The sequence below is a fragment of the Antechinus flavipes genome, chromosome 1, assembly GCF_016432865.1.
Source record: "Antechinus flavipes isolate AdamAnt ecotype Samford, QLD, Australia chromosome 1, AdamAnt_v2, whole genome shotgun sequence".
In the NCBI taxonomy this organism is placed as follows: Eukaryota; Metazoa; Chordata; class Mammalia; order Dasyuromorphia; family Dasyuridae; genus Antechinus; species Antechinus flavipes.
In genome coordinates, this window is record NC_067398.1 from 646057214 (window position 1) to 646079677 (window position 22464).

Consider the following 22464-nt stretch of genomic DNA (forward strand, 5'->3'; position numbering starts at 1 on the left):
CAAGAAGTAGGGTTGGATATCATTTGGCATGAGAGTAGGTGGGTACAGACAGTGCGTCCTGGAAGGTGCCATCAGATTGAGAACCAGAAGGAGATGGAGCTCATCTAGTCTAACACCTTCATTTATTATTATCCATTCATTAGTAACATGAATAAATATCACTAATTTTAATTTGTATAGAGGTATCAAAGACAGAGAACTGGACAAAGAAGGCTTGAACTTAGAGCCTGCCTCTTATCCTTCCAAGATATCTGACCATCAACGAGCACGTCGTTTAATCTCTCGGAACTGAGGGCATTTCTCTAAGAACATGAAGTTCCAAAGGGTTCTTGGCATCCTAAAGTCATAATAACTGGCATTTACATTGTCTTTTGAGGTTTCCAGAGTGCTTTATGCCCTTTCTTTTGTTTTGCCGATTCTTATTTTGCAGATGAAGGAGTTCACTGAAGCCCAGAGGTGAGATATTTTGCCCAAGGTCAGCCAAGTAGAAGGGAAGAAAGCCAGGGCTCTTGGCTCTAAACCTGTGCTCTTTCCACCACATGACATGGGTCACCAGATGGTGATTTCCTCTTTGCTCCAGGTTTAAAGCACATGGACTCAGGAGACCTGAATTCAAATGCTGGTTTTGGCATTTGGCAATGACCCTGATTCAGGCCTCTTAGGGCATGTATCCTAAGAAGCATTCCTTTTTCTCTTTTGCACTTTCTTTATAGGAGGTGCTTGGAAAACACCTCAGGAACGTTAAAGAAAAACATAGAAATGGGAAATTTTCCTTCCTCAGAGCTGTCATCTAGGACAAAAGGGAAGGACCAGTTCTCCCTTCTACTCTGATTTACCGTTTTTCCTTTGCCCTCATTATCAGGTTCATTCCAAAGCCAATGGCCTAGGATAAGATTTCAGGTTATCCAGGTTTCTCACTGGGTAAAGAGGCTGAGGGAGAAAATGGGTAAGAGACAACTAGATTCGGATTTCTTATTTCAGATGACATCCTTGTTGAGATGGTAAAAAGTCATGCCTCCATTACTTCTATCATCTCAAGGCTCAATTAGCTGCAGAGCAGAATAATGAACCCTCCTTCCCCTTCCACCGATCAAAATGCTAGGACAGGTGCCCACTTCACTCTTGATTAGATGGGGAAAGAATCTGAAGACTGTGGAAAGAAAAGCTTCCCAAATCCCAGGTCTCTCAGATCTATACACCTCCCTCAGGAAAAGGCAATGACCCCAGGCAAAAAAGGACTCACCTTCAGCCAGATTCAGTTCCATCTGAGATCGTCCTTTGTTCTCAAACAAGTTGCTATATAATAATAGGCAAATTGCTTAACTTCTCAAAGTTTCAGTTTCCTCATCTGTAAAATGATGTTAATAAATACTAATCGAAAAATATAGCTTGAAAGTTTGCTATAGATATTATCCACATTTTATAGACAAGGAAACTGAGGCTCAAAGTCTCTCAGGGCTCAGTAAACCTTAAAAATTTTACATAAATGTGACAATTCTTTTCTTCCTTTCTGAAGGGGAAAAACTGGAGCCAGAGGATAAAATGATCTGGAGGAATAAGATTTGAATCACATCCCACTCTGTCGGTGAGTTTGCAGGAAAAAGGGCTTTGTCAGCCATGGACCCTCCACTACAAAGAAAATAAATACTTCTAGAGTTAGGATACTAGTCCCTACACCAGGTCGCTTTCTTTCCTTCAAGAAAACAAGAGGAGTAGCTCACTGAGCCACAGCCTCCCACCCCCAACATCTTCTCCAGTTATTCTGACGCAAGTCCCCCATTTTCCAGCCTAGCCAAGGCTGATCCTTCCAATTTTTCTGCAGAAAGAAAATGCTGCCTTCGACTCCTGCTCTAGAGCAGCTGTGCCAGCAGAAATCACGGTGTCTGATGTTTTCTGCTTCTAGTTCTGGGCTCCGGGCTGCTGGAGCGGTTAGGGGGAGAGGCAAGTTTCCCACCAGCAAAGGCTGAGATTAAGAAATCAGACAAATAGAGATCTTCTGGGCTGCCTCACTACTAGCTCTTGCTTCAGAACTGGTGTTTTTGAACTAGTCATTCTACAACAAAAAAGGTTTAAATTCTGGGGAGGGAATAGCCTTCCCTTACCCACACTCCCAGCCCTTCTTATCTCTCTGTCTTGCTTCTTTCTCACCATTGCACCCGATCCCAAAGTCTACTTTCCAACCCTACCCCCATCCCCTAGCTTTGGCAAATTCCCCTTTGGTCCCCTCAGTCTCCTGCTGCTGCAGGGAGGGAGCAACACTCCCTGATCATGTGTCAGAGTCCTCTGGACTGCAGCCGATGATAGCCACATTTAGGATTGGAAAAAAAAAAATTCCCCCATCACCCCCAACTAAGGATGAAAAAAATTAAGGTTGAAGCATCTTTAAATCAGTTCAACAAAATCCCATTGAGTACCTAGTACATATAAGGGGGCTGGGGTGAGCACCGAATAGCCAGGTCAGTGAGGCAGAAGATATCAGGAAGCAGAAGGGAAAGGCCTTTTTTTGTTTGTTTGTTTTCCCCTCTGGGTCCCTCTGATTTTAAAAATGCATAATAAACAAAATAACATTTAAAAAAAGTTACATTTCCAAAGTCACAATTCAGAGCACAAAGGAAGTCACCGACCCGAAATTTTGGCTTTTTTCTGCGAAAGATTGAATGGGACCGGGGGACCAAGTCGATCAAGAGGTAAATACCCCCGAAGGAGGGAATCCCTCAGATCCAGGGATCCCAGGAAGTGCTGATCGTTGGAGCTGGACTCCAAGTGCTCCAGCCACGTAGCCCCAATACAGAAACAGAACACACAAGGAAGATAAAACACCACCTTAGATCCCCATCACTTTATACAAAGGAGCCCGTTTGAACTAACACGGGAATGGCGCCTCCCACTGTGTCCTAGTCTCATTGGGGCCCAACATTCCCTCCTTTAGTCACCGTACTCCCCCCTTTCCGGTCGGAGATCCTCAGTGTCCTCACCTGGGCCTCGGGAAAACCCGGACCGAATTTGGACACGTTCCATAGGGAAGGCGGTTCCCACACAAGCTATAGTTTCATCGGAAGAAGCGGGAGACAGACCGATTCCAATTACCCGTCTAATTACTGTTTGATTTTTGAGGCTTCGTTTTAAGACTGGGAAAAAAACAAACAAACAAAAAGCGCACCTCCTCCCGCCTGCAAACTCCAGACAGCCATCCATGCAAAGCGACCAAAGGGCAGCGGGGCTGACCCGGCGTGGGCTGGGCGGCCCGGACCGCTTGTCTTCTCACCAAGGCCTGGGCAGTTTCACCCCCAGCTCCCCACCCCAGCCCTGCCCGGCCCCGCCCCTCCTCAGGGCCTCCTGCCCAGGTCATGACTGCGACTCTTTCTCGCTGGGTTTCTCTCAGTGACCTTGGACCCTTCAGGGCCTCCGCGACTCCCCCCACTTCCCTTCCATCTTCCACACCCTTTCCCCGACCTAGACCCAGAAACAAGACTCAGACTCGGTCCCCTGTCCCCCCAAACAGAGCAACGGAGGCGAAAGCGGCGCTTCCATCTCAACAGGTTTATTCGTTTTTCTCTTTCCTCAGTTTTCGTAGTAAATGGAAAAAATAAAATAAAGAAAAGGAAAGGAAAAAATCAGCCCCACGCTTGGGGAGGAGGGGCCACTCCCCGGGCCTTAGAAGCTGGATGAAGCCGAGGGACTCGAACTAAAGGACAAAAGGGCCAGGGGCCCGGCCAGACCTGGAGGCAGCCAGGAACCGGGGATATCTTGGGCCAGGCCCTTCAGACTGGGACTATCTTCTCTTGCACTCGGCCCCATGGCCCTTCCCACCTCATCTCCCAAAGGCCATCACGCTTTAAAACAACAACAACAAAAACAAAATAAAAATAAACAAAAAACGCAAACGAAACACAAAGCAGTTTAAATTAAAAGGTACAAAAAAAATTTCCTCGTGGCCTGGGCCTCATTTCCTTTTCAGCTTGTCAATTCTGGGTTTGCTAGAAACCCTGTGCGTTCTGTACTTTCACTTCTCTTCCAGGGCAAAAAAAAGATTCGTTTTCCAGGGAATAATAAATACAATCTGGTGCATAGAGAAATTACAGCCCGCGGCCTAAGTCCGCCTGCTCCGGCCACCGCCGCAGGCCGCCAGCTGGAGTGTGTCTCCATTCCACCTGCACGGGCTTCCTTTGCCCCCCCACCCCACCCTCGACCCACCCCTACCCCCCCAGAATAGCAGTAATAGTAGTAGTATGATTAAACAGCATAGATACTTTCTCTTGGTTTAAATCTCTAAAAAACAAAACAAAACAAAACAAAACAAAACAAAAAAACGCCAATAGCTGTGGGCGGGCAGCCGGCAGCTCTGGGACCCGCGTGGGGGACCGGCTGGCAGGGTAGCCGCCCTAAGATGGGCGGCCTAAAGGGAGGGCCAGCAGGCATCCCGCGGTTCGGGGGGCAGACGGCAGGCAGCTGCTCACTCAGTGGTCTCGCACATGCTGGGGCAGAAACTTTGGGGTTAAGACTCAGAGCTTGGGGAGGATACTTTTTTCCCCTCCAGTTTTTGTTTTTAAAATCGTCAAGCAAAACAGAAGAAATAGGAGAAAGAAGGAGAGAGAGCAAAATTGAATTTAATTAGGAGGGAACAGAGACGAAGGAACAGAGAAAAAATAAGTAGAAGAAAAAAGGACAGGCGGAGAAAGAGAGGTTTAAAAAGCAGACACTAAGATAAACAAGGGGAAGAAAGAGAGGGAAAGAAAGAGAGATAGAGATAGAGACAAAAACAGAGACAGAGGCAGAGAGATCAGGGACAGAGAGAGACAGAGGCAGACGGAGAGAAACAGCCGGAGAAAGAGCAAGAGCAAAGGACGAGAGCTGAGCCCTCCAAACCTAAATTCTACATATGTACAAGTGGCCTCCTTTAAATAAGTTAAATCTGGCTCAAGTTTCCTGTTTAAAATAACCATTCTCCATCGTCATAGCAATAAGATTAATAATAATAATAATGATAGTAGTAGCAATAATAACGAACATTATCCCCGTGGTCAGCACCATCTTAGCCGAAGGGACCGGAGGGAACAGAGTCCAAGCAGGCAAAGTCCCCTTCCACCCATACTTTCAGCTCCGAACCAGGAGGGAATCCTGGACCGGACTCGAGGGAAGCGGGGCACTCTCCTGGGGCAGCTAAGCAGGGTGCCCGCCGGTCCTGGCGTTGGAGACTGCAGTTAACCGCCCGGGACGAGAAGCCTGGGGACGCTCAGGTCTCCAGAACCTGTGCCCTGGCCCGTCCCTTTAAGACTTTTCTGTGCGCAGAGTTGGGTTCGGGAGATTGGGACAGAATTAAAAGGATGCAAACCCTAAAGACGCCAAAGTGCTGGAGAGGGAAACGCGCCTCAGGCCCGAGCAAGGAGCCCCCCGAGTCCATACATGGCCCGCATGCAGGGAGGCCCGGCGGGGTGGAAGGTGACAAGGGAGCAGCAGTTCAGAGCCTCCAGGAGGGCCGCTGGGGCTAGTGCTTTACAAAGTCTTAAGAAAAGTTTAGCGGAGGCGACCTTCGCAGGACTGCTTCTTCCCTCATTACCTCCGCCGCCCCCGATCTCTCCCAGTCCAGCCCTAGGTTAAGACTCCGGAGTGTGAAGTAGTCCCCAGAGTTAGGGGGCTGTCGCCATTCTACCCCACCTCCCCAAGGAAATCCCCTTCCTAGGTAACTTCTGGAAATTTACAAAGTTCACAGCGCCTTTGGGCCGGGCCGGGGCTCAGGGCCCCGATTCTCAGGCAGAGCCGGCAACGCCTTGACAGAGGCCGAAGGAGGGCAAGGAGAGCGCTGGTTAAAGAGGAGAGGGGCCGAATCCGCGCTTCGGCCCCTCTTCGGCTCACTCCCCGAGGCCTACCCCGAGCCCCAGCCGCGGCGGCCCGGACAAGGGGCAAAGCTCACAGGAAATAATCGGCTGCCCCTTTGGCTGCCCCGGGGGCGGCCTGGGGAGGGGAGGGCTCTCTGGGGAAGCCTGCGTTGCCGCTGCCAGCTCCCCCGGCCGCTGCCCCGGGGCCCCCGGCTCCGGCCCCTGCCCCAGGGCCTCCTCGGCCCGCCAGCTTCTCGTATTTCTCCCGGTACAGGTCCCGCTCTTTGGCCAGCCGGCCCACCTCCAGCTTCAGCTGCTCCACCTGGCTCTGCAGCTGGCACTTCTCGCTCTCCAGGATGTGCCGCTGCTGCACCCGCTTGTAGCGGCAGGACTGCGCGTAGCCACGGTTCTTCAGGGTCCGCCGCTTCTGTTTCAGGCGGATCACCTCCTCCTTGCTGAAGCCCCGCAGCTGTCGATTCAGCTCGCGCACAGACATGGACACCAGCTGGTCGTCGGAGAAGCGCTCCTCCAGACGCACGTGGTGGCCGTGGCTGTGGCCCGCGCCGTGGTGGTGGTGGTGGCCCGGGTGATGGTGATGATGGTGAGCTGCGTGGTGGCCACTGTGGTGATGGCCCGGCCCCAGCTCTTCCCCGGCGCCCCCGCCGCCACCCGGAAAACCCTGAGCCCGGAAGGTCTCGTAGGCTGAGGCCGAGTGGTGGCCGCCGTGGTGGCCACTGCCGATGAGCGCCTCCACCGCGTCCTCCGGGGTCAGGTTGAGCGCCTCGGGGTTGAGGTGATGCTGGTAGCCGCTCATCCAGTACAGGTCCTCTAGCTGGGGCTTGCCAGTCACAGCCCCGACCGTTGTGGGGCCCCCGCTCGGCGGCCCCGGGGGCCCCCCTGTGGGTGCTCCTCCTCCTCCGCCGCCGCCGCCGCCGCCGGTGCCTGGGCTTGGGGCACAGAAGCTGGGCGAAGAAGGGACCGAGGAGCAAGGGGTGCTGAGTGGCGTGGAGGAGAGTGAGCCTGGGGGAAGGCGGTGGCAGAAGCGCTCCGCTTCGGGGGGCTCCTTCTTTACTTCGAACTTCATCAGGTCGAAGTCGTTCACGTATTCGATGGCCAGGGGACTGCTGGGCAGCTCGCCGCCCATCGCCAGCTCCGAGGCCATCTCAGGAAGGCCCTGCCCCGGCCCGCCCCCCGCGCCCTGACAGCTCAAGGGCGGCGGGGAGGAGGATGTCACCCCCGACGGGGCGGGCAGGCTGGGGTCAAGGGCGAGAAGTGGGGGCGGGGACGATGGGGGGGGAGCCTCTGGGCCTCTCCCCCCCCCACTCACTACACTAGTTAAATCGGGGGTCTGGGCACGCCCCCACCTCCTGCAGGCTTCCCCCGAGGGGGCGCGAAGTGTATAAGTCCTGGTCCTGCCTGCGGAGGGTAGCTGAGGTTAGGGCAGCGGCGGTGGCGAGAGGGGGAGCAGAGCGGAACACTTTCCCGCGAGGGAGGAGGGGGGAGGCAGAAAAGTTTGGCGGAGAGAACTCACTGAAGTGCTGGGAGGCCCCCACTTGCCTCGCCTTCGCCAGGAAACTCTTTGGCGGTCCTGATCGGCTCCTGCTTCTAGTGCGTCTTCGCTGAGAAAGTCACCGGGTCCCGGCACGCTGGGGGCTCCCCCGAGCGAGTGCCCTCCCGCGGCCCACCGCCTTTCTGTCCCGGTTCGATTGCGATCGCTGTTCTTTTGCTCTCGCAGCGATTGCTGCTGCCGCCGCGGCTCCCACCTCCTCCTCTTCCCACGGTTTCCTTAGCCGCGCTGCGCGGCCCGGCCCGGCCCGCCCCAGCGCCCCCCCCCACCCCCTCCTCAACAAGATTGAAACGCTGAAGACAGCACTCAGCCCTTTTATAGAACGCAGTGCCCAAGCCCGCCTCCTCGGGCGGGGGTAACAGCCCCCAGGCCAATCGGAACCCCAGCCCGTCCGACCTCATTTGCCTATCCCCATGGCAACCTGGGAGCCCAGCTGTCAATCTCCTGCGGGAAACAGCTGTGGGTAAGCGGAAGGGAAGAAAAGCTGGGAGCGGGAGAGAGGGGCACGGCCCCCTAGTGGCAGATGCCTGGGATTGCACACCGAGGGAGGGAGGTTCCAGAGTGGGATGTGCAGCGGGACTGCTGGAGTCCAGGTCCAGTTCCGTCTGGGGGCGCCTGTGGTTATCCAGAGGTCTTCTAGTTCTTCCACTGGATTTTCAGCCGGGCCAATGGGGGTGAGCGAGATCACCTGGGTTTGAATGCCAGTTCCGCTAGTTACGGTCTGTGTAGGAAGTCAGTTTCTCTGAGCCTCAGTTTCTTTGTAAAAGGAAAGGGTTGGAGGAGCTGATCTCTAAGATCCAGCTCTTGATCCAATGAACCCTAGATGCTTCCGTTGCCTCAATCCTGCATCTCAACCCCCTCACAACCAGAAAATTCTCTCAAGTCTGTCCTCCTCCACTTGGGACAAACACCACATCCCTTTGGTGTCGAGCAGGTTGCAGGGAGACACTTCTTGGCTGCCCAACGGTCCAGTTCCTAGGACTTCTGGGAGGAAAGAGCCTAAGATTTAGGCCTGGAAGGAATCTTGGAGACCAATGATCCTTTTACAAATGGGGAAACGGAGGCTCAGAAAGACCCGTTCCAATCCACGCAGTTTGTAAGTGGTGGAAGCGGGTCTGCGATCCACGGGTTCTGATTGCACAGGTAACTCGTTCCCCCCATTCTTTTCCGTCTCTCCATTGTTGTGGATTACAGTATCATCATCATCTCCTAAGCATCATCCACATGCCCAGGGAGGGGCTCCACGAAGCCGGGGCCGGGGAACATCAGACAGCTTCGGTAGAGGCTGACACAAAAAGATCGCATGACTGACTAGAGAGGCGGCGGACTGACGGAGAGGCAGGCGCTAGAGATGAAAATGAGTTTGGGATCGCTGGAAGGATCAAAGGTAGAGCCACTAATAGAAATAGTAGTAGCTGCAGATTTGGGAGTGAAACCGGGGAAAAGACATTCTCTACCCAATAGAGTGTTTGTTGGTGGGGAGTCCAGGCGGATTGGATGGAGCTGTCCAGCTCCAGTAGCGGAACTGTGGGTCTGGAGTTTTTTTTCCAAGGTGATGGTAAAAACTGTGAGAGAGGGGTTTGGGAAACAGACAAGGTAGGGGAACATCAGATACAGGAGCCAGGAAGAGGAACTGAGTCCTCAATGCCGTTCAGCATCTCTCTTCGGCATTGTCAAACTCCCCAGAGCATTCTCTACAGCCAACTATTGCAAACCTTTCTTATTCTCTGTGCCGTGGCTATCAATGACTTATGGCTTCAGATGTGAGTTCCTTCAGTTCTCCTCTGTTTATTCTTTGCTCTTTTTATTTTATTTTTTTATTTTAAGCAATGAAAGCAAATTCCTTATTTTAAGCAATAAACAATATTCAAAATACTGAGGTTTTAAAAAAAATTTTTTTTGAGACTGGGACTCTATTTCACCCAGACTAGAAATACAGTGGATATTGATCAGTACAGAAGCTTGGGCCTGTTCTGTTTTTCTAACTTCCTCCTCAGGCATCCTAGTAGCTCTCTGCTCCCAGGGTTCACCATATTGGTACTGTTCTTTGTATGGTCACTCAGATAGCTTTAACCTCACTATAGCTCAGAACCCCCAAGCTCAAGTAATATACTAGCCTCAGCCTTCCTGCCAACAAGAACCCATAAGCCAGATGTCTTAAAAAATAAGTTTTATTGATTCTTCAAAGCATATCTGTGTATTTATCTACCTACCTATCTATATACTCACGTACCTTGATGACCATCTATTTCACAGTCATTTTTTAACATGTCTCCCAATCCCTGTTGAACAATTAAGTAAAAACACTATAGTAGGTACAGAGACAAGAACTATACATGATAATGTATACAAGTAGTCCTCCACTTCTCTGCCATGAGGAAACATGTTTAATTGTCTTTTTTCCTGATCCCTGGTTGTTTTCCAATCAATCAATAAGAATTTATTAATAATTTATAATATACCAGACATTGTGCTAAGCATTGGAGATACAAAGAAAAAGTAAAAACAGTCCCAACATTCATAGAACTTATATTCTGATGGGAAAGACTTATAAGACACATGAAGTAGGTGGAAGGTAACCTGAGAGAGGAAACTGGAGGGACTGAAAAAGATATCCTGTAGAAGGTTGCATTTGAGATGAATCTTGAAGGAAGTTGGAGCTTCTGAGAAGTGGGAGTGAATAGAGACCAATCTAGAAGTAGGGAGTAAGCAACTCAAAGGCATGCAGATAAGAGACAAGGTATTATGCACAAGGATCAGTAAGTAGGTTAATACTTAGGCTGGAATTTAAGAGTTTGTAGAGGGAGGAATTGTGATAGAAAACTGTAAATAAAGACAAAAAAGAGCCAGATGATGAAAAAGGCTTAAGTGGGAGGAGAAATGAAATCTCTTTGAAATATGTTGAATTTATAACGCCTTCCTTTTTGTGACATTTCGGTTTACACAATTGTAATTATTGTGTATGGGGGGAGGTTACTTTACTCTGCATCCATTTATACAAATATCTCCATGTTTCTCTGAACTTTTTCTTTTTTACCATGAAAAACTTTTTTTTTTTTTACCACATCCACAATTTTTTCATGTTTTGCAACTTTTCTTTTTATTTTCTTTCTTTTCTTTTTCTTTTTGGTGCTACCACTAGGAATGCTGCTACTAATATTTTGCTATGTGTTGAATTCTTGTTTCTGTCTTTCACATCCTGGGATTAAAGAGCATGAACTGTTGATTCATTTGTTTTTGCATAATTATTCCAAATTAAAATCCAAATTTTTGGACCAACCCACAGATTGATCAACAGTGTATTAGTGTGCCTACCTTCCTCTAGCTCCTCCGACACTGATTGTTCTTTTTAGGGGCCATTTTTGCCAATGTCAGAGTAAAACATCACATATCAGATTTTGATTTGCATTTCTCTATCTTTTTGAGGTCAGGAGCTGTTTCAGTTCATCTTTGCAACACAGCTTCTACCTATCACAGTCCCTGGGATATAAATGCATGATCCAGGTAGTCAAATGCACATTCATAATTTGCACATCTGTTCTGCAGGCATCTCCAATTTAACATATTCAAAGGGTAACATATCCAGAACAGAACCCATCTTTCCTCAAACCCTTTTCCCTGACTTCCCTATTTCTGTTGAAAGGACCACCATCATTCTACTCATTCAAGTTCAAAGTCTCAAGAATCATTCTTAACTCTTCTTTACTCTACAGGACAGTATTTTAGCCATGGAGGAGAGTTAATGGAAAGATACTGGGAACTGGAAGATAGAGTGCTATATATGAGGAGCAACAAATAGGCCAGTGTACCTGGAGCCTAGAGTGTATGGGACGTTGTAGTTAAAAGGTAAGAAGACTGAAAAGGAAAAGAGGGATTAGCTGTAAAAAACTTTAAATGCCAAAGAAAGGGTTTTGTACTGATCTTGAAGGAAAGAGGAACCCACTAGAGTTTATTGACTTTTCTGTGATCAGATCTACACTTTAGGAACATAATTTTGGCTGTTGGAAGTGGAGATTCACAATCTAATGGGGATGGGTGAGAGGAACAGGATGAAGTGAGTTGTACAAAGACAGAGACTGAGTTAATGGAAGATATTTGTATGAAGACCATTCTAATGCTTTCCTTTTTCACCAAATTCATTTTAGTAGTGTGATTTACAATGGAATTGGTTTGTTGAAGATAACAAAATGAGCCTGAGGAGAACAGAAAAGATATGGAACAGCTACTGAGAAGAAGTAGGCCATCAACTGGAGAGGGATATAAGGACTGAGAAATAGCATTGAGAGATCAGCCAAGGTTACATCGTGTAAATATGTAGTGGAACTGATTGGCGTGGTAATATGACTTCCTCTAGCAAAGCTCAGTGGCCAGGAATAGGAGAGATTAGGCAGTCAGATTTTTGCCTGGAGTTAGGGAATGGAGAGGAAGAAATATGCGAAGGTCAAGAAGGCTGAAGGATTCTAGGGCAACTGGGTTCTAGGCAGAGTAAGAAACATGTCTTTGTTCAATTTAACTCACCAATTCCCTAAATTATCAATTTTCAAACTTTTTAGTTTCAGGACTCTTTTACATTTTTGAAAATTGAGACTTTCCCCAAGAGCTTCTGTTTATGTGGGTCATATCCATCAATATTTACCACATGTGAAATGAAAACACTTTAAGATTATTATCAAAATTGTATTTATCTCAAGGACCCCCTCTGCCCTGAAAAGATCTTAAGGGATCCCAGGACCACACATTGAGGACTGCAGCCATAGAGTTTCCTCAGCAGGTTAGGTTTCAGGTGTACCCCAGGAAGTGATCACTCAGAGTCACTTAATTGCAGCATTGGAAGGAATTTTGAGGTCATTTATTAGTTCAGTCTCCAACAGAAGCAGGAATCTTTGTTTTATCCCAGCACTTAGCACAGTTCCTGACACGTAGTAGGTGCTTAATATTTATTGACTGTCCGTAGACTTCCAATAACTAGGAACTCACCAGCTCCTGAGGAAACCCATTCCATTTTAGACAGTTCTAATTCTTAGACTGCTTTTCCTTATAATTTAGTGAAATCTGTCTCCTTTTAACACCCATTAGTCTTAATGCTGCCCTTTGGGATCAAGCAAAACAAGCCTAATTCTTCTTCAAACAGTGGAAGATAGCTCTCATCTCTCCCCTAAGTCCTTTCTTTTCCACAATAAACATCATCTGTTTCTTCAACTAATTATAACTCTGCCATTTATTGTTTGCCCTGTGTGAGAATAAGCAAATGCCTTGACCTTTCAAACCTCAGTTCCCCTATGTGTAAAATGAGGATTGGACTAGATAGTCTAGGGAATTCTGTGTAGCTCTAAAACGATATTCTTATAATCTTGTCTCTTGTTTTCTACCCATCTTGGTGATGTTCTCTGAACACAGCACAGCCTAACAGTGTCCTTCCTGCCCAGAAATAAACATGGCATTTGAGAAGGGGTCTGGCTAGGGCAGAAGTAGGGGAGACCACATCTCCTTGTTCTGGTCACTACTATAATGTAGCCCCAAGATTCATTTGGATGTGACATCACATTGCTTACTCACACAACCTTATAGCCCTCTAAAATCCCCACATCTTTTTTCACAAAAATTGTTCTATGGCTAAATCTACCAGATTCTGGATTCATCCCACTGAATTTTTTTTTTTCTTCAAATTGGTGGCTAGGTGAGGCAGTAGTCAAAGCTCTGGGCCTTTACTTAGAAGGATCTGAGTTCAAATCCAGACTCAGATACTTTCAAGCTGTGGAACCCTGAGCAAGTCACTTAATCTTTGCCCCGTTTTTTTATATCTGTAAACCGAGACCAATAATAGTACCTATCTCTCACAGTTGTTGAGGATTAAATGAGTTAATATTTATGTAGCACTTTGTAAACATTAAAACACTATAAAAATGCTAATATTTCAAAGTGTACCCTTTTATATTTAATTTTCACATTTTTATCTTGTTAGTATCAAATAGTAGAATATGCTGGATTTGGAAACAGAAAATCTGAGTTTGAATTCCAGCTCTGCCAATTAATTACTTACTGTGTGAAAAAGGTAAAGTCTTAGTTTCCACATCTGAAAAGCAGAAATAATATTATTTGTCATACCTATCTCACAGAGCTGCTGTGAAACTCAAAGAAGATAATATATGCAAAGGATTTTGTAGATCATAAATCAATAATATAAATGAGAACTATTATCAGATTCAGCTCATTGTTCCAATCTATTGAAACCCTGGAAGACACCAAAATATTTTAATATTTTCAATAAAGTTCCTTCATTTGCATTTTTCATTAATTCTTTTGAAATTCTTGATTTTATGTTCATCCAGATGAACTTTGTTATTATTTTTTTCTTTTTCTGTAATTTCTTAGCAGTTTGATTGGTAAAATACTAAATAACTAAATTAATTTAGGTAGAATTGTCATTTTTGTTATATTAGCTCAGCCTACCCACGAGCACCTGATATTCTTCCAATTGTTTAGATCTGTCTTTTTTTGTGTGGAAAGTGTTTTGTGATTGTGTTCATATAGTTCTTGACTTTTAATAAAGTTCCACAGAAAATAATGGAATTAGTAATACTTGATACAACTTTTATGGGGAAAAAGAAATTTGTTTTTTTCTTTACAAGGTATTGAAAGATATTGCTTCAGTAGTACAAAGGAAAAATGAATTTAGAGGAAGAAGATCTCTCTCCCAAATTCTGGGGAGCAGTTTTGGGGGTATCAGTTTTCTTATCTATAAAATGAGGGTTCAGACCAGATACATCTTTATACCCAGGACGCTGGGGTGATCTTTCTGGGTCTCAATTCTATCATTCAGTATATTAACTGGAGTCTTGATTTTTTTTGTCATTCTCAAATTTGATAACATGCCAACTAATCCTTCAAGTTGTTAAAAATATCACATAAAAAAGATGTGCTTTTTATCAGACCTTCCTCCATACTGACGCTGAATAATTAATCAATACTTCTGAGTTGTTAGTTCTAAATCCACCCAGCTACATTACCATTGGTTCACATTTCCCATCTTGGCCACGAGGATCCCATCTCATTAAGCATTTGCTAAGCATTTATTAAGTAGCAGACTACTAAGCACTAGGAATAAAAATATCAGCAAAAAGAAAGACAGTTCCTGCCTTCGAGGAACTTATTTTCAAATTAAGAAAGATGGAGAAATAACTATAAAGGGACATGGTGGCAAAGTTCCAAGAATGAAGGATGGATGACTGGTCTCTTGAAAGATTTAGTCAAATACAATGTTTAAATCCAGACAAAATACCTTTCGTTGGAAAAAAAAAAACAACAACCCCTGTCCAGATTGAATTAAAATTAAAGCTTGAATTAAAAATAAAAAAAGAACAGAGTATCTGAATAGAGAATGAAGCATACTTTTTATAATTTTTTTATTATGGCTTTTTATTTACAAGATATATGCATGAGTAATTTTTCAACATTGACCCTTGTAAAACCTTCTGTTCCAATTTTTCCCCTCCTTCCTCTCACCCCCTCCCCCAAATGGCAGGTAGTCCCATACATGTTAAATATGTTAAAGTATATGTTAAATACAATATATGTATACATATCCATTCAGTTATTTTGCTGCACAAGAAGAATCGGACTTTGAAATAGTGTACAATTAACCTGTGAAGGAAATCAAAAATGCAGGCAGACAAAAACAGAGGGAGTGGAAATGCTATGTTGTGGTTCACACTCATTTCCTAGGGTTCTTTTGCTGGGTATAGCTGGTTCTATTCATTATTGAACAAATAGAACTGATTTGGTTCATCTCATTGTTGAAGATGGCCAGGTCCATCAGAATTGATCATCATATAGTATTGTTGTTGAAGTATATAATGATCTCCTGGTCTTGCTCATTTCACTCAGCATCAGTTCATGCAAGTCTCCCTAGGCTTTTCTGAAATCATCCTGCTGGTCATATGAAGTATACTTTTTAAAACTTTTAATTTTCAAAACATATGCAAGGATAATTTTTCAATATTGACCCTTGAAAAACCTTGTGTTCCAATCCCCCCACTGCCATTCTCCCCACTTCTTCCCCTTGGTGACAAGTAATCAAATATATGTTAAACATGGTAAAATATATGTTAAATCCAATATATGCATATATTTATACAATTATCTTGCTGCACAAGAAAAATCAAATAAAAAAGAGGAAAAAAATAGAAAGAAAATAAAATGCAAGCCTACAGCAACAAAAAGAGTGAAAATGCTATGTTGTGATCCATATTCAGTTCCCATAGTCCTCTCTGGGTATAGATGGCTCTATGACTCTCCTTATCACAAGATCATTGAACCTGGCCTGGATCTTCTCTTTGTCAAAGAGAGCCATGTCCATCAGAATACATCCTCATACAGTACTGTTGTTGCCGTGTACAATGATCTCCTGGCCCTGCTGGTTTCACTCAGCATCAGTTCATGTAAGTCTCTCCAAGCCTCTCTGTATTTATCCTGCTGGTCATTTCTTACAGAACAATAATATTCCATAATGTTCATATACCACAATTTACCCAGCCATTCTCCAATTGATGGGCATCCACTCAGTTTCCAGTTTTTAGCCACTACAAACAGGGCTGCCACAAACATTCTTGCACATACAGGTCCCTTTCCCTTCTTTAAGATCTCTTTGGGATATAAGCCCAGTAATAACACTGCTGGGTCAAAGAGTATGCACAGTTTGATAATTTTTTGAGCATAGTTCCAAATCGCTCTCCAGAATGGCTGGATGTATTCACAGTTTCACCAACAATGTATTAGTGCCCCAGTTTTCCCACATCCCCTCCAACATTCGTCATTGTCTTTTCCTGTCATTTTAGCCAATCTGAGAGCTGGTATCTCAGAGTTGTCTTAATTTGCATTTCTCTGATCAATAGTGATTTAGAGCATGTTTTCATATGACTAGAAATGGTTTTAGTTTCATCTGAAAATTGTCTCTTTATATCCTTTGACTATTTATCAATTGGAGAATGGCTGAAGCATACTTTAAAACAAAAAATTGTTTTTCTTAGTTTTTTATTTTGAGGGGAGATCTATGTTTTTTTCACATGACTTTTATGGAAATGTTTTGCATAATTTCACATTTACCTTCTCAGTGGGAGGAGAGTGGGGAGAAAGAGAGAAAATCTGGAACTTAAAGTTTTTTTTCTGTTTTTTATTATAGCTTTTTATTTACAAGATATATGCATGAGTAATCTTTCAGCAACTTTTTCAACTTTTCCCCTCTTTCCCCCTACCCCCTCCCTTAGATGGCAGGCAGATCCATACATGTTAAAGTATATGTCAAATACAATATATGTATACATATCCATACAGTTATTTTGCTGCATAAAAAAAATCGGACTTAGACATAAGGTAAAAATAACCTGAGAAGGAAATAAAAATACAAACGGATAAAAACAGAGTGGAAATGTTATGTGGAATTTAAAGTTTTAAAAACAAATATAAAAATTTGTTTTTCATGTAACTGAGAAAATAACAACTGGGGAAAATAAAAATATTAAAACAACAACAATAAAAAAGAAAGAAAAAACCTGAACAAAAAAATAAATTGGTTTAATTTGGTATGATTTATTCTTAACAAATCCATGAAAGCACACAGTGATTGCATCTCCATTAGATGCTCACAAATGTTTCAGTGTAGAACTTTGCTATGATTTGTGGGCTGAAAATTTGAAGAATTTACTATTTTAAGAATGGAGAAATTTGCTCACTTTTAAGTTAGACTGCCTCTTTCTTATTCTGCTGAGGCAGTTAGGAAGCACAGTGCATTGAACTTTGGGCCTGGAGACAGGAAGACTTGAGTTTGAATACAGTTTGATACTTATTAGCAGTGTGGCCCTGGGCAAGTCACTTAATCTCTGTTTACCTCAGTTTCCTTACCGTAAAATGGGGATAATAACTGCGCCTATCTCCCACAGTTGTTTTGAGGATCAAATGAGATATTTGTAAAGCTCTTAAAACAGTGTCTGGCACAGAATGGAAGCTTAATAAATGCTTGTTTCCTTCCCCTTCCTTTGTTTGCTACCTTATCTTCAAGATCATTGACCATTACTTGTGTCCACCACTTCTTTCAGGACCATAAAAGTTGTTTGTCTGAGTCTGAGGACCTGAACTCATTGATCACAAGCAGATGCTCTCTTACTGTTTCCTCATTTACTGTGTTGCACCTACCTCCCTCTAACCCTTTTAAATCTATTTTGCCTACTCTCCAAGCTATTTACCTTGATAGGGAAAGCGAATGAATCAATGAATGAATGGAGAAATATTTTCAAGACCCAAAGAAAATAAATCATAATGGAAACTGAGCGGCTGATTCTTTGGGTCAGGGAGCCAGCTACGCAAATTATTTGTAAGATGGATCCTAAGTAAAGCAAGAAGTATAAATGTGTGTGTAAATGGAATCCAGATACAGAATCTATTTCCATGCTCATTTCTTTACTCTCATGTTAAAACTCCTATGGGCTCTTGGAGGATGCAGAGATTGTAATCCTAGAGTCCCTAACTAGGTTTCCACCAGCAGACTCAAATGAGCTATCTTATAGCATTCAATATTTTCAGGCAGCCTTGGGAAGAGTGATCTTTATTTGGCCAAAATTCCCCTTGCTTGTGAAAGAATGAGTCAAATCAAAACTCAGTTTAAGACCTCTGAAAGGTTAACCCCATATGCAGATGACTGGACCAAATCTGAGTTAACCTTGGGACTTAGAAACTTATTTGTTGCACATTTTTAATTGAAGCTTCTTTTGCTAGAATTTATCTTTTCCCTCCTAAAATGCAAATTAATAAAAAAAAACCTTTTAATTTAGGAGGTCCTAATCTATAAAAGGCATGTTGGTCCAGGTAAAGGCTTAGAAGGCCTGAAGTTTTACCAGAGATAGAGATTGGCAAAGGAAGAAGGTGATCAGTTCTAGGATTTTGTTGGGACAATATCTTTCATTATATATCATTTTATGGGATCTAAACTGAGCAGGAAACAGTTTAGTACATAGCCCTGTCCAATCTAATTCGCTAATTGCATAGATTTTCCCAGTCGGCAATGGATTGGGTGTCCCTCAGAGATTGGTCTCTCAGAGTAACTTCATTAGTCTCTCATTAAGTGCATGACATGAGACCTTGGACAAGTGGTCAAGTACCTTTGCTGAGTCTCATTTCCTTCTTCTATATAAAAAAGATTAGATTCTGCAGATCCCTTCTAACTGAGTAACTTTTTTGGAAGCCAAAAAATCTAGTGACATCCTTAGGCTGCATTAAGAGAAACTGTCCAAGATGAGAACACTTAACCTGAAGAACAAAAGTGAAGGAACATATGATATTTGTCCTATGAAGGATTGTCAGGTAGAAGGGAGATTATCCTTTTTGTTTGATCTCAGAGGGCAGAATTGACCTCCTGTTTAATGAGAAAATTAAGTTCATCCCACTTTCTCTTTTCTTACCCCTTGTGTCAAAATATGAAAGAATCACACATTTTTATAGTTAGCAGGGATCTCAATGGCAATTCTAGCCCATTGAATTGATGACTCATTCCACTTTGGGACAGCTCTAATTGTTAGGTGCTTCTCTCTCTCTCTCTCTCTCTCTCTCTCTCTCTCTCTCTCTCTCTCTCTCTCTCTCTCTCTCTCTCTCTTCTCTCTCTCTCTCTCTCTCTCTCTCTCTTCTCTCTCTCTCTCTCTCTCTCTCTCTCTCTCTCTCTTTCTCTCTCTCTCTCTCTCTCTTCTCTCTCTCTCTCTCTCTCTCTCTCTCTCTCTCTTCTCTCTCTCTCTCTCTCTCTTTCTCTCTCTCTCTCTCTCTTCCTCTTTCTCTCTCTCTCTTCCAAAATCTAGCCTTCGTTCTCTCTCAGCATCTCTGTCTCTGTCTATCTGTTTCTCCCCCTTCCTCTTTTCTCATATACATATGATGCCCAAATTTATTCACTTGGCCCTAACTTTTCTTCTCCACTTTAGTACCAAGGCAGTAGCTCACTGCTGGAATAATCTCTCTTTGGGATACAAACCCAGTGGAAACACAGCTGCATCAAAGGGTATGCAGTTTGATCCCTTTGGGCACAGTTCCAAATTGTTCTCCAGAATGTTTGTCTCATTAGCACTTCAAACTCAACCTATCCAAAACAGAAATCCCCAACTCTCTTTAAATCTAGTTCTTCTCTCTTTTTGATTTATCCTCTGAATAGATTTCATGCAAGAGACATAAATACAAGTATAAAAATAGTCCTGCTCTCAAGGAGCTTCTATTCTTTTTATAAAAAAAGTTATTTTTAATGAGCAAAAGTTAATTTTCTCTTTTCATGGTTTTCCTCTTAAGAAAAATAAAATCCTTTTAAAGAAATATTCATATGTGACTGCAGAAAAGCTTGGAAAGACTAACATGAACTGATGCTGAGAGAAGTGAGCAGAATCAGAGAACACTGTATACAGTAACAGCAAGATTATGTTATGGACAACTGTGATGGACTTGACTCTTCTCATTAATGCAGTGATTCAAGACAATTCCAATAGATTTGGGATGGAAAATGCCATCTGCATCCAGAGAAAAGACTATGGGGACTGAATATGGATAACACATACTATTTTTAATTTTTTTGTTTGCTTTTTCTTGTGTGTTTTTCCCTTTTACGCTGATTTTTCTTGCACAACGTGAAAAAATATGGAAATATGTTTAAAAAGGATTGAACATATTTAACCTATATCAGATTGCTTGCTGTCTTGGGGAGAGGGAGGTAAGAGAGGGAAGTAAAACATTTTGAAACATAAAGTCTCACAAAAATGGATGTTGAAAATATCTTTACATGTATTTTGAAAAATAAAATACGATTGAGAAAAAAATAAAGAAATATTCATAGTCAAAGTAAACAAATTCCCATATTGACCACATCCAAAAATGTGATTCGTTCTTCATATTTAGTCTCTCTCTGTCAGGAGGTGGATATCCTTTATCAGGAGCTCCCTGGTATCATATCTGGTTATAGCGTTGATTGTTATTCTGATGGTTTTCAGAGTTGTTTTTATGGTATTGTTGTCCTCCTATAAATTATTCTCCTGGTTCTATTCACTACCTTCTGCATCGGTTCATACAAATCTTTCCAGATTTCACTGAAACTGCCCTTTTTGTCATTTCTTACAGCTTAATGGTACTCTGTTACATTCATATATTACAGTATGTTCAGCCATTTTACACTTAATAGAAGAAGACGATAGATATAGAGAAGCTAGAGTTGGAAAGCATCAGTCAACTGAGAGTAGAGTGCTTGTTGGAGTATAATTTAGAACAAGATAGCAAGTGAAATGATGGCCTGGTTCTGGGGGGGAAGCTATATCTATAGCTATATCCCCCCCCCCACTCTCCTCTCTCTCTGTCTCTCTGTCTCTCTCTCTGTCTCTCTGTCTCTGTCTCTGTGTGTATGTGTCTCTCTCTGTCTCTCTGTTTTTGTCTGTGTCTCTGTGTCTCTCTGTGTCTCTCCCTCTCTCTCTCCCCCCATCATAAATCACAAAGTCCCCCGTCTGGCATTTGAAACACTCCCCAGTACAGCTCCAACTTCTCTACCCAGACTTATTTCATGACTCTACAACATGAACTCCCAGTTCCAGTCAAATGAAACTAGTCATTCTCCCCCAGACTCGCTGTGCTACTTCCTGTCTGAGCCCTCACCCAGACTGTGTCCCTCGTGCGGGAATGTTCCCTTTCCCTATCGCTGCTTCTCAGAAACCTTATCTTTATTCATGTCTAACCTCAGGTGCTCTGTTCTCCAAGGAGCCTGGCTCTGACACGTACAACCTTATTATCCCTACTCTTCTCTCCCTCCTCAAATTACTTTTAATACTTACCCATGCTTTCCCCTCCAACTCCCCACTTGATCCCCACAACATTACGTAAGCTCCTGGAGGGCAGGGGCTGTTTTATTTGGGAGTTAATATCCTTAACACCTGAAAATGGAACTTAGGGCTCCCCTAGCGATGGTGTAAAAGGAGAGCTGACTAAATATTTTTCATAAAAAAATTGGAACAAAAGGTTTGGCAATTGTCAATGCTGTAAAATTACCCATGCATATAACTTATAAATAAATAAATAAAAGGAATGTAAAAAAAAATAAATATTTTTCATAATTTCTAAAACTGTATAATTCTGTGACTTTGGAACCTTTTCCTCAAGTCTTGAAATACACCCACCATTCCCAGTCCAATCCATAGCTCCTACACCTGGTCTCTGCTTACAAGCCCATCAACCTCTCCTGAACCAAGTCTGGCTAGAAGTCTATAGCATCCCCTGCATAGCTCTCCTGACCCAGGTCCGATGTTCAGAGAGGAATCAAGTCAACAAGCATGATTAAGCATCTACCACGTGCCATTCCAGGTAGTGAACTAATAAGCCCTGGGGACACAAATACAAGCCAAAAAAAAAAAAAAAAAGGACAATCTTTGCCCTGAAGGATTCTCCCATTGAGGGAGATACTGTATAAAAAGGAGCTGAAAAGAAGGAAGAGGGAAAGTTTACCCTGGGGGAATAATGGGGAAAATCTGGGATCTTCTCCAAAAATGGAAGTTCCAGGAAGACCACCAAGAGAAGGGAGCAGAAGGGAAGGGCACCTGAGTCATGGTGTCACAGTCCAGAGAATGGCAAAGCAGAGGCTGGGATTTGGGATGAATCATCAGAGCAGATGGCCTCCAGATGGACAGCTTCAAGTTCTCCACGGACTGCAAGTTACCCCTTGTCATAATCTCATTAACCCTTACCTGGCAGACATCCTATTTCCCAAACTCTAATATTCAGGTCCACCCCTAACCAATCCCCAACAATCCTAGGGGTATGAAAAAATCTCCCAAAGCAAAACAAAACAAAACCCAGCATTTTAAACTCTCTTCCCATTGTGTGCTCCAACTGAAACAGCTGTCCATGGACCTCTACTTCGGTCCTTCTACTCCCACCCTCTTCAAAATTTTTCTTTACTAAAATTAATTGTTCATTTCTCCTTCTACCTTCTATTACTATCCTTACTGTCTCTGGGAATGCTCAGTGAGTTTTATTGAATGGAATATCTTAAATTTCTAGTTATTTTAGCAGTTCTTCTCTGGA

At 43.7% G+C, this 22464-nt stretch overlaps 1 protein-coding gene across 1 annotated transcript; it reads right to left on the reverse strand.

Moving 5' to 3' along the window:
• Positions 1–4589: 4589 nt before the first annotated feature.
• MAFA (MAF bZIP transcription factor A) lies at positions 4590–7643 on the reverse strand. Its single transcript, XM_051971221.1, has one exon. It carries the CDS (start codon positions 6976–6978, stop codon positions 5908–5910), a length of 1071 nt encoding a protein of 356 aa, XP_051827181.1. The 5' UTR covers positions 6979–7643; the 3' UTR covers positions 4590–5907.
• Positions 7644–22464: the final 14821 nt, after the last annotated feature.

Coding starts and splice junctions, on each gene's coding strand:
- MAFA (XM_051971221.1), bottom strand. CDS start 6,978: ATGGCCTCGGAGCTGGCGATGGGCGGCGAGCTGCCCAGCAGTCCCCTG.